Source organism: Thunnus albacares, chromosome 7 (assembly GCF_914725855.1).
Source record: "Thunnus albacares chromosome 7, fThuAlb1.1, whole genome shotgun sequence".
Taxonomy (NCBI): Eukaryota; Metazoa; Chordata; class Actinopteri; order Scombriformes; family Scombridae; genus Thunnus; species Thunnus albacares.
The window spans coordinates 14,389,269-14,403,184 of NC_058112.1; the positions used below are offsets into that span (position 1 = coordinate 14,389,269).

Here is a 13,916-nt window from a genome sequence, read left to right on the forward strand (position 1 = left end):
AAAAACCTGAACAAATCATTTGCGCATCGGCAAAGTCCTGAGCAGCAGAGAAGCTGTACTTGAGTGTGATCAGCTCAGGCAGACAGGCAGAAGGAGAACTCTACACCTGGGCCAAAGTGTCACCAAAAGGGCTTTCTGCTATGACAGACTGGAGGACAGGGGGGCAGGGCGGGGAGACAAGAGGCGGAGGAAGACGGAGAAGGAGAGTGGAGGGGACAGGAGGGCTGCGGTAGGGCGCAGGGGTCAGAGCCCTGAGGCGGCAGCAGCAGCGTGGACAGGGTGCTACTCAGCCTTGATGGAGCTCGGGTTGTGCCTCAGCTCAACCCTCAGCTAACAGACAGACAGGCGTGAGCCCAGCTGGTTACATAACCCACCACTGCTCTGCCGCGTCTGCTGTGCTCTATTCAGCAAAACACAGGATGGCGCGGCCACCAGGTTATGCAACAGGTGCACATGTGCTAGCAGGTTGTCTTTCCTGACCATCGAAGCACTGTGCCAGAGCTCATTAACACACCCACACTCTCCACAGTGTTTTCAAAACATGTGTCTGTGTACGTATATGTACTGTACATATCCTTCTTTTTTTATTTAGAGGTTGTACATACGCAAACTTTGATTTGACAGTTTTTGTTCAATAAATTGTAAACCAGAAAGGTAAAAAAATTGCAGACAAAATACAGAAATTTCAATATGGTGAACCATCTATGAAGTTGAAACCAAGTTATGTAACAGTTTCATTCTGAGCCAAAGAATCCTTTTGATTTTAGACTTGATAGTTCAGAAGTTGGTTGTCAGCAATGTTAGATTGTTTGACATGTAGATCTGCCAACCGCACAGCCTGTCAGTTATCTTTGTTCACACCTGAGGTTTGAAACTCATTAACTCCTACGCTGTAAAATCACTGCGTTATCGATAAGTTTAAAGCAGGAAAACAACACATACAGATGTTTATGACAGTATTGTAAGAGAGCGCAGTTTTACAACATGTTTTAAAGTTTAACTAAGGTTAAATGCAGGAGCACTGCAGCCACGGCACAACAGAAAATAAAGTGACTACAAGTAAGGATAAAATAGGGGGCACTGCCATTCTGCTGGAGAATCAAAAAACCTTTTTTTGGGATATTTTATACAGTATAGACCTGACAGGAAATGAGGAGAGGCAGATGGGGGATGACAGGTCCCTTGCTGGACTCTATATAGAATTTTAATTTGCAAAGGTGACGTAAATATATACTTCACGTAATATCTACATTTTGTTGTAGACATGCTTACTTTATCAATCAGTAACGGGTCTGTTTAAGGCAGGGGATCAGTAAGGACTAAGAGTTCTGACCTGGTGAAGGAAGGCGGTCCACCTCCATGCGGAAATCGTCCTTGAGGAAGAGAAAGCCAATGATGGAGAAGAAGTAGACAAGAAAGATGGCCAGAACAGCTGTCAGAATAATTGAGCGGCCATTCCTCGTCACACTCTTTATCACGTTGAGCAGCGTCTCCTCTCGGATCACCAGGTCAAACAGCTGCAGAGGGAGATCAACCAACATCGGCGAGTCAGAAAATGTCTTTGACATGACATTTCTTACACAATTAGTGTAAAAAAATGATTATTGATCAATCAGTCACAATGCAAAGGAAGTGAAGTGTTTCTGAGATTTCTTACCAAAAAGCTGTAGAAGAACTCATGCACAAAGAGGCCCAGAACACAGATGATAGCATAGCTCAGATGGTAGATAAAGAGCATGTCCATAACAACTGCTTTGTAGCCACGGGTGAATGTTCCCTGGTTTCCAACAAAACTCACCAGAAAGACTATCTTGTTGAACAGCTGAAAGAGAAGACAAGGCTCAGGGAGTCAACAATTTTGATGTATATAGAGGCAAAAACACACCACTAGACGATAGGTTAAATGTTCAATTACTTACATTGACAGTACCCAGTAACAACAGAGCGGGGCCGAGACCCATAGTGTAGATGGCACGCAGAATGAGGGAGACCAGGAAGAACAGGATGCCCCACGGTTTGGGAAATACAGGAAGTAAGGCAGTGAACACCCCCAACGCCACCCACAGCAAGATATTCCAGAACGGGGACAAAATGCCTGGGCAGAAGAATAAAACATCAATCAAGGTACCGAGCATCAAAGCTCCGAAACATCGTGGCATTTCTCTAATGAATTATTCACCTGAGCTAAGAGCTTAACTTAGCTCAACACAGTCAGAGGCAACACTTTAAAATGTCAAACACTGGTCCATAGGGACCGTCAACTTCATCATTCAAACAGCCGTCTCTTCTTCAGCTAGGGCTGTAAAACCACATAAAGTCGCTCACGATTCTTCAGGAAACGGCAATGTTCTGATGATTTATTGATTAGAAAGGCTTTCAGGAAAATACTTCAACACTTACGTTATCAGAAGAGCACGAGAGCCACATATATGTTCAAATTTCAGTTGGGCTTAAACCATTTGATCTCACAATGACACAAAAACAACAATCTGCATTGCTTCTTAAAAACCCACTGATATGGCTGGCAGTGTCACGTACATTTAACCTGAATACAATATGGCAACATTACAGATAAATGCCATGTAATGGGATGGAGAGGGAGAGTGGGGAAAAAGTGATACTGTATATGATGTTTACCAGCTCTGCACTGCTGCACAGGAGTTACATGAAGTCACCAATCTCAACAAATAAGAATGATTAAAGTGAAAGTTGTCCTGTCCTCACAGAGCCAGGGAGATGTCAGTCAAGCAACACGCCTACACTAAACATGAGGCTAATGAGTCAAATAAGTGAGTCCATGGTGGGTGTGAGAAGTCTTTAAATAAATACAACTAACTGTGACATAGGGCAGCCATTTTCAAGTGCAAACACACAATAAAAACAATAAGCATTTTTCCACAGCACCAGACATTTAGACTTGTGCAGGTGTTACTAATTACATTAACGATGGCTCCGTTCTATTCAAGTGTCCCAGTAAGCCATGACAGTGTGACAGCGAGCTAGCTTGCACAATACCGGGACCCTGAAACTGAAGCAGCTTAACGAAATTCAGCCATCATTAACTTTTAATTTACACTTGTGCTATTCCTGCTGTGACACATCAAATGTCTTCTGTGAAAAAGGCCTATGTATATATCACAGTGTGAGAGACTCAAAGGCTTCTATTAAACTCTTCAACCACCGAAAACACATACATACAAAATGCACTTTTGATGCAGAGCATACTTTTTATAGTCAATACATTATGAATTATTTAATGCAGAGGCTGGCAATTAGTTTTGGCCAGGAGGCACTTTTATCATTGCAGTGGAGACACAGACATCTAAATTTTATTTGAAAGCAAACAGCTAAATAAAATTGGTCAATGTTGAAATGAGTTAGTAAGTAGATGCCCACCTTAGTCATGTTGTGTAGCTGCTTTAATATACATACAGCTAAAGTAGGTAATCACAAATCTGACATTGTCTGTTTGATCCATTAATGACTTGCAGGTCAGCTGTTATAACCAATAAAACATAGCATGTTTCTCTCAAACCATTCAAAAATAATGGTGGATAATGACAACAGTAGTTTTACAGAAGAATGGACAGTAACATGTGCGATCATCTTACTTTTAGGTGCCATCTCCAGGCCAATGTGCCTCCTTTTCAACATAAAAAACTAATACAATCACTTCATCATTTCTGTTTGTAACATTCAAAATGACTGTGGTTAAATAATACAGTTGGTTTTATTTGTATTTGAATTAAAGAAATGAAAATGAATGGTTTTATTTCTCATACGGTAAATTTATTCGACCTAATTTCAGCACTATGAGCTGTCCACAGCGTGACCAATCAAACAGCTTTGCACATGATGCAAAATAAGACACAGATCATCAGCTACTCTCCACATGGTTGTAGTGATTATTAAATGGTAAAATCATCTTGATGTAATTGGAATTTAAATGGGCTCTACATTTATATCGTCACATCTAGAGTATATTTCTGATTTTTTTCTAAAAGTTTTGCAACTCAATAAGGGAATGTTTTAGATTTCATTGCACAACCAAATAACTTAGATAGAGGTCCAGATTTTGCCCACAGGCCACTATTTGCAGACTTATTTCCTAGATCCTTCTATCACACTGAAAAGGTAAAATACACAAGTTTGAGACTGCAGGACACTTATCCAGAGAGGAGGCTGCAGCTCTAACTGGCATGAACAATACCTGTCTAGCTTTAGCCGCTCACCACATGAGCAGGATTGGCTTCAACCCAACACATCACACAGATCATTTGTAGCAGTAAAAAAAAAAAAAAAAATTTCTCACCCTCATCTCCATCATCACCAAATGGGTAGAAAACAGCCACAGAGATGTTGAGTAGACAGGCCAGGTAGAAGGAGATACTCCCCCAAAGAGAGATGTGGCGTGAGAACCAAAACAGAGCCTTATTTTCTGTCGGAACATAACAGGAAGAATAAGTACGGAGACAAAAAACTCAGCATACAAAATCACAGAATCACTACAGGAAATAACCAGACACTCTGGATGATAATCATGATTTACCATCCTGCACCCTGCTTTACTGCTGCCACAGTCATTATTTTCCCGAGCGCTGGATTCAGAATGTAAAGACTTACTGCGGATCTTCTTCTGCCACCTCATCTCATTGTAGAGGTTGTCAAACTGCTGGAAGAAGTCGTTAACCTTGCTGCCCTGGTCGTCTCTCTCGGTGGTGGTGAACACACGCACCATGGACTCCGCAGTGAGGTATTCGCAGATGTTAGGGACCGGAAACACTATCTGCTCCATGGTGCGGTCGTGACGCACAATCTGGCAAAAACAAGAATGTTGTGATTTGCTGTTTTAGAGATTCAGAGGATAAATGGATGAAATGATGAGGAGGTTTACCTCTATCTGAGCTGTGTGATTGGCATAATAATGAAGGGCGTCATCCTTCTCATTGTCGGGGTCCACCCCTGATCCCAGCCCCAAAACCGACCCTGGCCTCAGGCTCTGCTGCAGGATCTTATTGTGTCTGGCCAGCTAGGATCCAAAAAGAAAACACCTCATTCATTTCAGTTTCAACATACATGGAATACCGAACTCTCTTTATTGCACTTATGATTCCCGAAAAAAGTGGGTGTATCGTGTAGGGTTAGGGTGAGTCTGCAACACTGCAGCAAGACCCTTCTCCTTTTTCTCGAACCGCCGGTGGTTCAGACCAATCAGTGTCCTATGAGGATTCTCGCGTGATCTCGCAAATCCAGCTGCCTTGCAAGGTAAGATGGTGATAGATGGACAGATCATCCAATCACCTGCCAAGTGTTTTTTGAAAGTGCCTGCCCTTTTCCAAACAGATTCCAAGGACGACTTCTCAGATGGTTCTGTGTAACAAACCATCTGGCGAGTCAGGCTAATGTGACAATAGAGATAGATAGTTGTCTTGTTACACTGGAATGCAATGAAAACTCTGCTGTGAGGTTGAGTTTTTTTTGTTTGTTTTTCTTCTCCTTCTTCTTATTTATTTATTTTAAATATATAACTGTCAAAACAGGGTGAGAAATATATAGAGCTTTTGCAAATCTCCCTTCTGTAAATCCCATGGTTGCCAATAAAAATCTGTAGAGTAGTTTACGGTCCGCATTTTTATGATCTACTGTTCTAAGTTTGTGTGTGTGTGAGTTTTCACTTTCTGAGGTTAAAAAATAACAGTATATAAGTAAAAAAAAATCCCTTCCTTGTCATGATGAAACTAGTCAGTTGGTTGGACAAAAATACCCCGTCTGACACTCGGTTCTAAAGAGGCAGAAGTGAAAACCTGCTAGACTCGGCCTGCCCTCTCCAACTGACATAAACTGTAGAGAAAGCTAGAAGACATAGACTAGATGTGCACACATTCACAAAACAACCACCCATCTCATTTATTTACTGTTGATATGGTGGACAAGATGAAGCATGTTTGTTTAGTAGTACAGCCTATCTGTCTGCAGTGCCACATCCTGAAAACTAATTTTACAAAAAGAGAAGTCTTCTATCACGTAGCACAGAGGACACACACTCAAACACACATACACCAACTCCTGTGCTGTGCGGCCCCGAGGTCAGCCGGAGGTCAGACAGAGAGAGGAAATGCTGCAATGCCTCAGTCACACACAAAAACACGCTCAGGCATTTTTATTACTTGGTGGGCCAAGATGTAAATGTTGTGTCCGACGTCTCTGGGCTTGATCTGGTCTCCAAGACAGTCCCCTTCCTCCTCACTCTCCAGACCCTGAGTATAGGCCTCCTTCATTACATCCACCTGAAGCACAAAAGTTAGGAAATTTCACCACTCGGTACAGTACTTAAAAACAGATTTTACATTGGACCTTTCAATGTGTATGTGTGAACAAATGCCAACCCCCCCCCCCACACACACACACACACTTACCAGTTCAGTGGGTCTCATCTTGTAGAGAATCTTCTCTGCGTTCTCGCTGTCATGGCGGCTCTCCATGATAGCCAATAGGAGCTTGGACGCATTATTCTAGAAAACAGGGCTCAACCAATTAGCTTTAATATTACACATTACATGAATGATTCTGAGACACAAATTATTCAGGAACTATTGACTTGAATTTAAAGCTGATAGGAAACACAACATTCAAAAAACTCAGGTGCAACACTTGGCCAAAGTAGGTACTTGAAACATTGGGGAAATTTGTAAAACCACCTCCCAGTCATCTTGTGATCAGTCTCTTATACTACACATGTAATGAGTAATACAGAGCAAATTGTAAGTATTGCAATAGTAAGCCTCTCAGAGACACCTGCTGCTCACCTTAAGCTCCAGCACCAGATCCAGCCGATGCTTCCCCAGGGGGTTGATGGAGTTGACGATCAGTGCGATAATAATGTCAATGCCATTTGACTCATGCTTGGCTATACAGGTCTGGGAAAGTAAGACGGGTATAGTTAGGGTTGAAGTAAATTAGAAAACAGAAAATTCATCAGTAGAAGGTGTGTCTGTGCTTGACAAGTCATACATGCACATTAAAGAGTTGATCTAAGAGAAATGATTGTGAGATCAATGTTGAACCATAACTGATTACTTCATTATGGAAAATTACAAAAACATTTAAAATGGACATTTTTGCTCTGTGTGAGTATTTGGACAATGCCTGGTCATTAAGAAAAATGTTTTATGTAGGTAGCGTTTATATCATTTTTTGTTTTGTTTGTTTTTCTGTGTAAGGCATGTATTTCCATACTACATACAGTATGTGGTTTGCAGCAATGATTTGTTTCTGTTTGGAACATGAATGTCAATCACCGGAAGTTACTATTTATATGTTGTTTTAATTGCGTGTCATGTAATCCCATGTGAGATGGATCATATTTAATGGTATGATGAAAATAAAAATGAATTAATTCATTCAATCATTTGATATTTAAACACCAATGTTATGCATGGCGAAGATAACATGAAAATTTGGGAATAACAATAAACATATTGGTGTCCAAAGATACTGCCAAACAGTAAGGCTTTAAATGCAAGAAATGACCAGATTTAAACATACATGCTCGTTTAGTGTTTTATCTTCTGGGTTTGAATTTCTGACAACATACAGTCCCCTTTTTGGCAACTAACATCCAACTCTCAGATGTTGAAGATACCTTGAAAGGACCTCACAGGAGGGATTTAAAAATGGTTCCTCTACTGAACTATGTGACAATATGACTTCCACAAAAGTAAGGACCACAAAATATTCATTGTGATAAACTGCTTCAGTCAAGAGAGGTTCAATGTCCCTGCAAGTTGGTTTTTATCGCATACTGAAATGAAAGCAGACCCATGACTGCCTGGAAAGTTGGAAATCTACCCTCCGTTGATACCTATGGTATACTTATAGTTGGCAGTGATGCTTAAGTGATGTACATTTTGTAGTTAGTGGGCTATAACATTCAAAACTACCACTATGGTTATTCTCCTAAACATCATATATCCACTACACTAAACCTACTGTCTACTAATCAGTCCTCCTCCTACCTGGTTTTCATGGCAGGGGCCCTGGCAGTACTCTGTGATGGTTTCCAAGGTTTGGCGAACCAGGTCTACATTACTCTCATTTATATAAAGGCCCAGCAGCCCGAGGCCTCCAGTGGTGCTTCCACAAATACAATCCAGGAACTGAAGGGTCTCACAGACCAGATTGTAGTTAGTCTTGTTGTTCTGATTGCGTAGAAAGTTCTGGATTCAGAACAGAAAAACAACCGTCAATCAGTAGTCAGTTCAACAGTAGAGATGTGTTTAAAAGTATTTTTTGCAGTGGAGTAGCCAGTACCTGCAGGTCTGAATTGTGGTTCTCACAGAGCAGCTGTAGGTAACGTAAGATGGGTTTCATGATAGTGATGGCTGGGCTCATCTGAGTTTCTTCTAAAACTTCCTCAGTCCCAGCCACCTCATTATTCTGGCCCAAACCTTCAAGCTCGGGATCCAGCTCCTTTCTGAAGGCACAGAAGGCCTTGGAAGTCACGGACGAGGCCTCCTTCAGCTGCCCCCGCATGTCCTCCCTCATATGAAGACCTGAGTCTTTCCCTACAGCACAGCATGGAGGGAGACACTAAGTAGCACATTTCACTGGACAGTAAAGTAACATTTGCTGGAAGATGAGTCTTTGCAAGTGGAAGGACCTGATATATGAAATATGTAATGAGCAAGCACTTTGATATTCTAGACATATTAAAAAAGAAATTCAAAGACCCCACTCAACAAGTGGGCAACTATTGAGTGGGGTTCTGTAGCATGAAAGCACCCAATCTTGATACAATGGTCTTTTGATAGGCTTGTGATGTGGGCCGTCACATGGCCTCTGACATGTGACTGCAGGAACTGGGAACAACAGTCTGCAGAGAGGTCAGCACAGCAACAAAGATCATTCTGGATTTATCTGCCACTATTGTTTAAACTCAACTTCAGGACCACACATACTGTAAAAGCATTAACATTTTCAAGTTTATATCTGAGCCTTTTTTGTGGCTTTCACTCACTCCAGGCGTGTTTCTATGGAAATGCTGAGCCGTGCTCTGGACATAACTCCTATGACTCAGTATGTCACTTTTAAATGCTCATCTCTAAGTACCTTTGGCATTATTACACAGTTGGTTCACTTTAAAAAAAAAACCTTATTTACTTACTTTCAGCTACATTTTACACAGTGGTTTGCTCCATGTTCCAGACACCAGTGGTGAAAAATGTTTTCTGACCAACTTAGCCAAAGAGCCGTGGTGTGCTGGTAATAATTTAAGTACAGGAAGGTTAAAACGCATCATTACTCATTTGTACCTTTCTTGAACCTGACGCTACTGACATCACCATCGTCATCCCTTTTTCTGCAACTGAGTTCAAACATGTTGACGGACACGGTGGCTCGGATCTCTTGCTGGGCCAAGCGCATGCGGTCGTAGAAGACCTTGAAGAACCTCTCGGACTTCTTCTGCTTGTACAGCTGGTTGTAGAAGGAGTTCTGGGAAGGAGGCAGACTGGCAATGAGCATAAAGCTAATTCTGAATCTGTAAGTGTGTGTGTGTGTGTTTTGGGTTTCAGCTGGAGGATTTGAGCGTCTATATCGCCCACCTGTATCTGTGTGTTTCCGCCCTGTAGAAGGGCAATGCCCAGCAGGATGCTCTCCTCAAACACCCGATCATTCTTGGTGTTGACGATGAGATCAATCACCAGCTCTGACGTTCCAACATTGTCCAGCAGACACTGGATGTCCACCATACTGCTGCCTGGCTTGTCAGAGTCCAACATGGGGGAACCTCCTGCACAGATTCAACATAAATTATTCTCTCAACAGATATAACTGCACACATTATTGATAATGTTGAATTCTAATAACTTTTTTGACACGAATACTGTATATATTTATTAGGTGCTTAGAAATCGCTTTAGACAGGTTGAAAGTCTGCCAGCGATTGTCAAACAGCACTTCCTCTAAGAAGAGGAGTGCTGTCATGTTAGCTGCTGTTGTTTCCTCTGCTTTGAGTATTTATTGCAGTGTCTACTGGGTTTATTTGGGGTTCTCAGTACCTCCGGATGACGGCTTGACAAAGCCGCCAGATGAGCTGTTTCCACTCCCAAGCTCTGACTTGGAGAGAAGCTTTTGATTTCCAAAGTAGCGTGTGAGGAGAATCTTTCTTAACTCCCTTCCCTGTGGAGAGAGAAATCATAATGTTAAATCCATATCACAGTCTGAGAGAGAACCTGCCTCACACTAGCAAATTCACATTTATACACATTTGAAAATGTAGCTTTTTCTGAATCACGTCCATAAAAATAATGTCAAAATGAAGGACACTAACACATGTCCCATCTTAATGGTTATGTATTGCAGTGGTGTGGTGTATTCACTGGCATGAAATCCAGCCAATCATCCCTAAGAGATTTCATCTTCCACCTAATAGGAATGATCACCGTCATCCCATGATGCATTTCTGTCTTGATGGGAGCCATGGCTTGCAGGATGGCAACGCTTTTATCAACAAAGAAATTGGAGCCTCTCATTGAGGAGCATAACAATAATAGTGTGTCCATTTACTAGATCCTAAATGAGAATCTATGAGAGACGGCAGCAGAGACAGTGTTTATTTTAAAAAAAATCATGAAGATGAAAAGAGGTTATATTTAGGTTTGTTATAATTAGTGATGATGATCTTTTCTTTCTTTTTTTGGACTAGAAAAAGGTGTTTCTTTATTGCTCAGCCTAACAACTGCAATCACTATGACCACCACCTTCTGTCAATTACAACATATACAACAAATTCATAAATAGGAACATCACCAATATTTCTGTGATTGTGTAAATTTGCATTGAGTGAGAAGATAAAGAACAGAGGATGAAGTAACATTTGATGGATTAAGGATGAAGTAAACTCTGACTAACTGAATCTCATTTGAGAAGACACACATATTGCATGTGCACGGAAGCACTGATGAGAAAAAGTGATAAAACGAGGCTGGATGTGGTCATTTGCTTGAGAGAATGTTTTATGTATATGCAGTACATGATGTGTTACACAACACCACGTTGTTTCCAGTTACAAATTTATATAAGAAACACATTTATTTTCTTTCCATCTCTCACAAACATCTCTCTGTGTCTCTTGTGACATGTGACGCAGATGAGCAGAAATGAGATGAAAGGATTCATGGAGATAATCTCCCAACGGTGGTTGTGTAATCAAAGTGTGAGTGTGATTGACAGGTGGGTGACTTGGATTGTGCTTGTCACCTTATTTTTGTAGTGCAATGGGGAGGAGAAATGATGGACGGATGGATGGGATAGAAAAGAACTTATGGACACTAAGGGTAGTTAGCATCAGTTTCCATGGCAACCTAACAACTCAAAACAGCCTTGTTCTGATGACATCGTTCTACCGTCATTATTGATCATGGAAGGATGGATGAATAGATGGATAAACTAATTGATTAAAGGATGGAGCAAAAGGATGAATGGACTGTAGGGAGCCACCTGTGGTTTTCATGGAACTGTTTTTTTTAGGACAATCAGCCTTCCCTAAGACACAGGCGGTGGACAAAGTAACAGAAGTACCTGAAAATACTAGTTTTGCAGTAAATACAATTTTTATGAAGCTCATACTGTTTTTTTTAATTAGTTGATTAACCAATTAAAATAATTATTATAATACATTTAATTTGTACCGCCCTTTTCATTCATAGTGTCTCATGTAAAGTGTTTGTTGACAAGAATTTTGAAAACAATTAATTCTTTAATCAATTATTGAGTAAAAATGCCAAACATTTGCTGGATTGAGTCACACAAGCGTGTGTGCTGCTTTTTTCTGTTTTATATCGCTGTGAACAAAATATCTTTTGGTTTTGGACTGTTGGTCCAAGCAAAGAGTTTACGGCTAATGGGACTTTCTGACATTTTATACACTAAATGATTTATTGATTAACTGAAAAATCAATAGATTAATTGATAAGCATGACAATCCATTGTTCCTATCAGTTAATGCAGTTTTCCTGTGTTCAGCATACATTGTCAGTTTTGAGCCTTTTTCCCTTTACTATTCCATAACAGAACGTCGCAGTGTTTACGACTGACACACCAGCAATTCAGGCAGCGATTATGTGCCTGCCTATTTGTCCCTCTGCAAGTTCCCTTATTGTGATTGTCACACCTCTATTAAAGCTGACATATTCTTCTAATTGGTATTCAGTTTAATATGACTCATTTGTGTAGCCGCCTTTGTAAGCATTGTTTACAATAGTTGCTGCTTACAGAAAATTGCTGGTACATTGCAAATCTGTAATGTTGCAAATGGAAGTCTCTGCCAAACATAGAAAAATGACATTATCACAGAGAAATACTGTACACAAATGGCACAACCATTGACGGCATATTTTCTTTAAAACACTTGAAACAACGCCCTCAAAAAAAACACCATAGATACTATAGTTTCAACATAAACACATGAGATGAGACAAAACGAGGCAATGCCATGCCCCACAACAGACACTGGCCAGGTACAGTCCAGCTGAAGAGCCTCCAACTAAGTGCAGTGGAGAGCAAAGATGTGGAGAAGCACCTGCTCCCTGTGTCAGTAAACACTCCATCTCATCTGCAGTCAGCAGAGACACTTGTCTGCCTGCACTGTCTGGCTGCTATCTCACAAACACACACACATACACACACATACACACATACGTCTTGAACTGAAGGTGAGGATCCATTGAGCCAGCTCCTCACATTTCCATGCAGCGATGCACAGACACATTCTCAGGGGAACTACAAACTCAGCACTACACTCTATGAGGCAGTGCATCCCCACGTACGCTCTTTGACTGATTGCATTTTGAATCATGTTTGACTTAACATTTCCCCTTTTTCTGACAGAGGACGTGTTGGTTTTGCACTACTCTCAAACACCAGTAAAAAAGAAACGCTCTGGAGGGGGAAGTTGAAAGGGGGTGGGGGTGACAGGTTTTTGCTCGTGTTCGCCTCCCTTCTGGGCGATGCAGTCTGCTGCCTAGGTCTGCAGAGAGAGAGGAGAGCAGTGAAATAGAGGGAGAGGAGAGGAGAGGAGAGGAGAGGGGAGGCAGGATGGCGGGAGAGGAGAGTCAGCCCAGCCTGACTCATCTGCTTGCTGCTGCATTGACGAGAAAAACTCCAGTCAGGTGATGTAAGAGCCACGAGAAAGAGAGATAGAAATAGAGGTAGAAGAACTGACAGAAGTGAGGGGGGGGGGGGGTCGGGGGTATGTTGGCGAGGGAGAGGAGGAGAGGAGGAGAGGAGGAGAGGAGGAGAGGAACAAACAAAACCTAGCATGGAGCAGACAGTCGTGGTGTTTTAAAATGTGCACCGGCACGCCACACTGCGGCTCTGGTGTCCAAGCCGGGGATGAGCTGCCGATCCCCACCTCCGGCATCCTCACACCACCCTCTTCTCCCCCCCTCCTTCCTCCAGCCCCCTCGCAGCTCTGCTGTCTGCAGATCTCTCCGACTCCAGAGAGAAGCGTGCACAAAAAGACAAAGACATAGGCTGCCCTGTGCTTCTTTAGGTGGTCTGAAAACTCACACAGGCAGCAGAGGGTAGCAAGACAGACAGTACTGCGAACAGGCGGGGGGAAGGCTTGAACTGCTCAGGTCAGACAAGGTCGACTGTGGCAGAGACTCGGGCCACAAAGGAGGAGAACGTTACCCAAACAAGTTCACATCTTTTCTGTGTTACTTTCGCCTACAACAGAAACCTGAGAGGACTCTGGACTGGTGTCTTTTGTAAATAGTGGGGGGACACTGATCAAGTACACTGTGACACAGCCCAAGAGTTTCCCCACAGGCTATTTAGGCCATTTAGGTCAACAAACTATCAAACTGAAACTCTACCTTCTGAGTATTATTTGTTGTCATTAGCACATGATACTA

At 41.9% G+C, this 13,916-nt stretch overlaps 1 protein-coding gene across 3 annotated transcripts in view; it reads right to left on the reverse strand.

The window, feature by feature from the left end:
- Positions 1–13,916, reverse strand: part of itpr2 (inositol 1,4,5-trisphosphate receptor, type 2) — a 57,884-nt gene that overhangs the window by 12,386 nt on the left and 31,582 nt on the right. For all 3 annotated transcript variants that reach the window (XM_044356242.1, XM_044356241.1, XM_044356243.1), the window contains 14 exons: positions 10,059–10,179; positions 9,603–9,790; positions 9,312–9,492; positions 8,311–8,564; positions 8,016–8,216; positions 6,807–6,917; positions 6,417–6,512; positions 6,168–6,287; positions 4,895–5,029; positions 4,624–4,816; positions 4,313–4,438; positions 1,920–2,095; positions 1,658–1,822; positions 1,334–1,517 (listed from right to left, as the gene is read on the reverse strand). In XM_044356242.1, the coding sequence (XP_044212177.1) occupies positions 1,334–1,517; positions 1,658–1,822; positions 1,920–2,095; positions 4,313–4,438; positions 4,624–4,816; positions 4,895–5,029; positions 6,168–6,287; positions 6,417–6,512; positions 6,807–6,917; positions 8,016–8,216; positions 8,311–8,564; positions 9,312–9,492; positions 9,603–9,790; positions 10,059–10,179 (2,251 nt within the window). The remainder of the gene's footprint in view (positions 1–1,333; positions 1,518–1,657; positions 1,823–1,919; positions 2,096–4,312; positions 4,439–4,623; positions 4,817–4,894; positions 5,030–6,167; positions 6,288–6,416; positions 6,513–6,806; positions 6,918–8,015; positions 8,217–8,310; positions 8,565–9,311; positions 9,493–9,602; positions 9,791–10,058; positions 10,180–13,916) is intronic.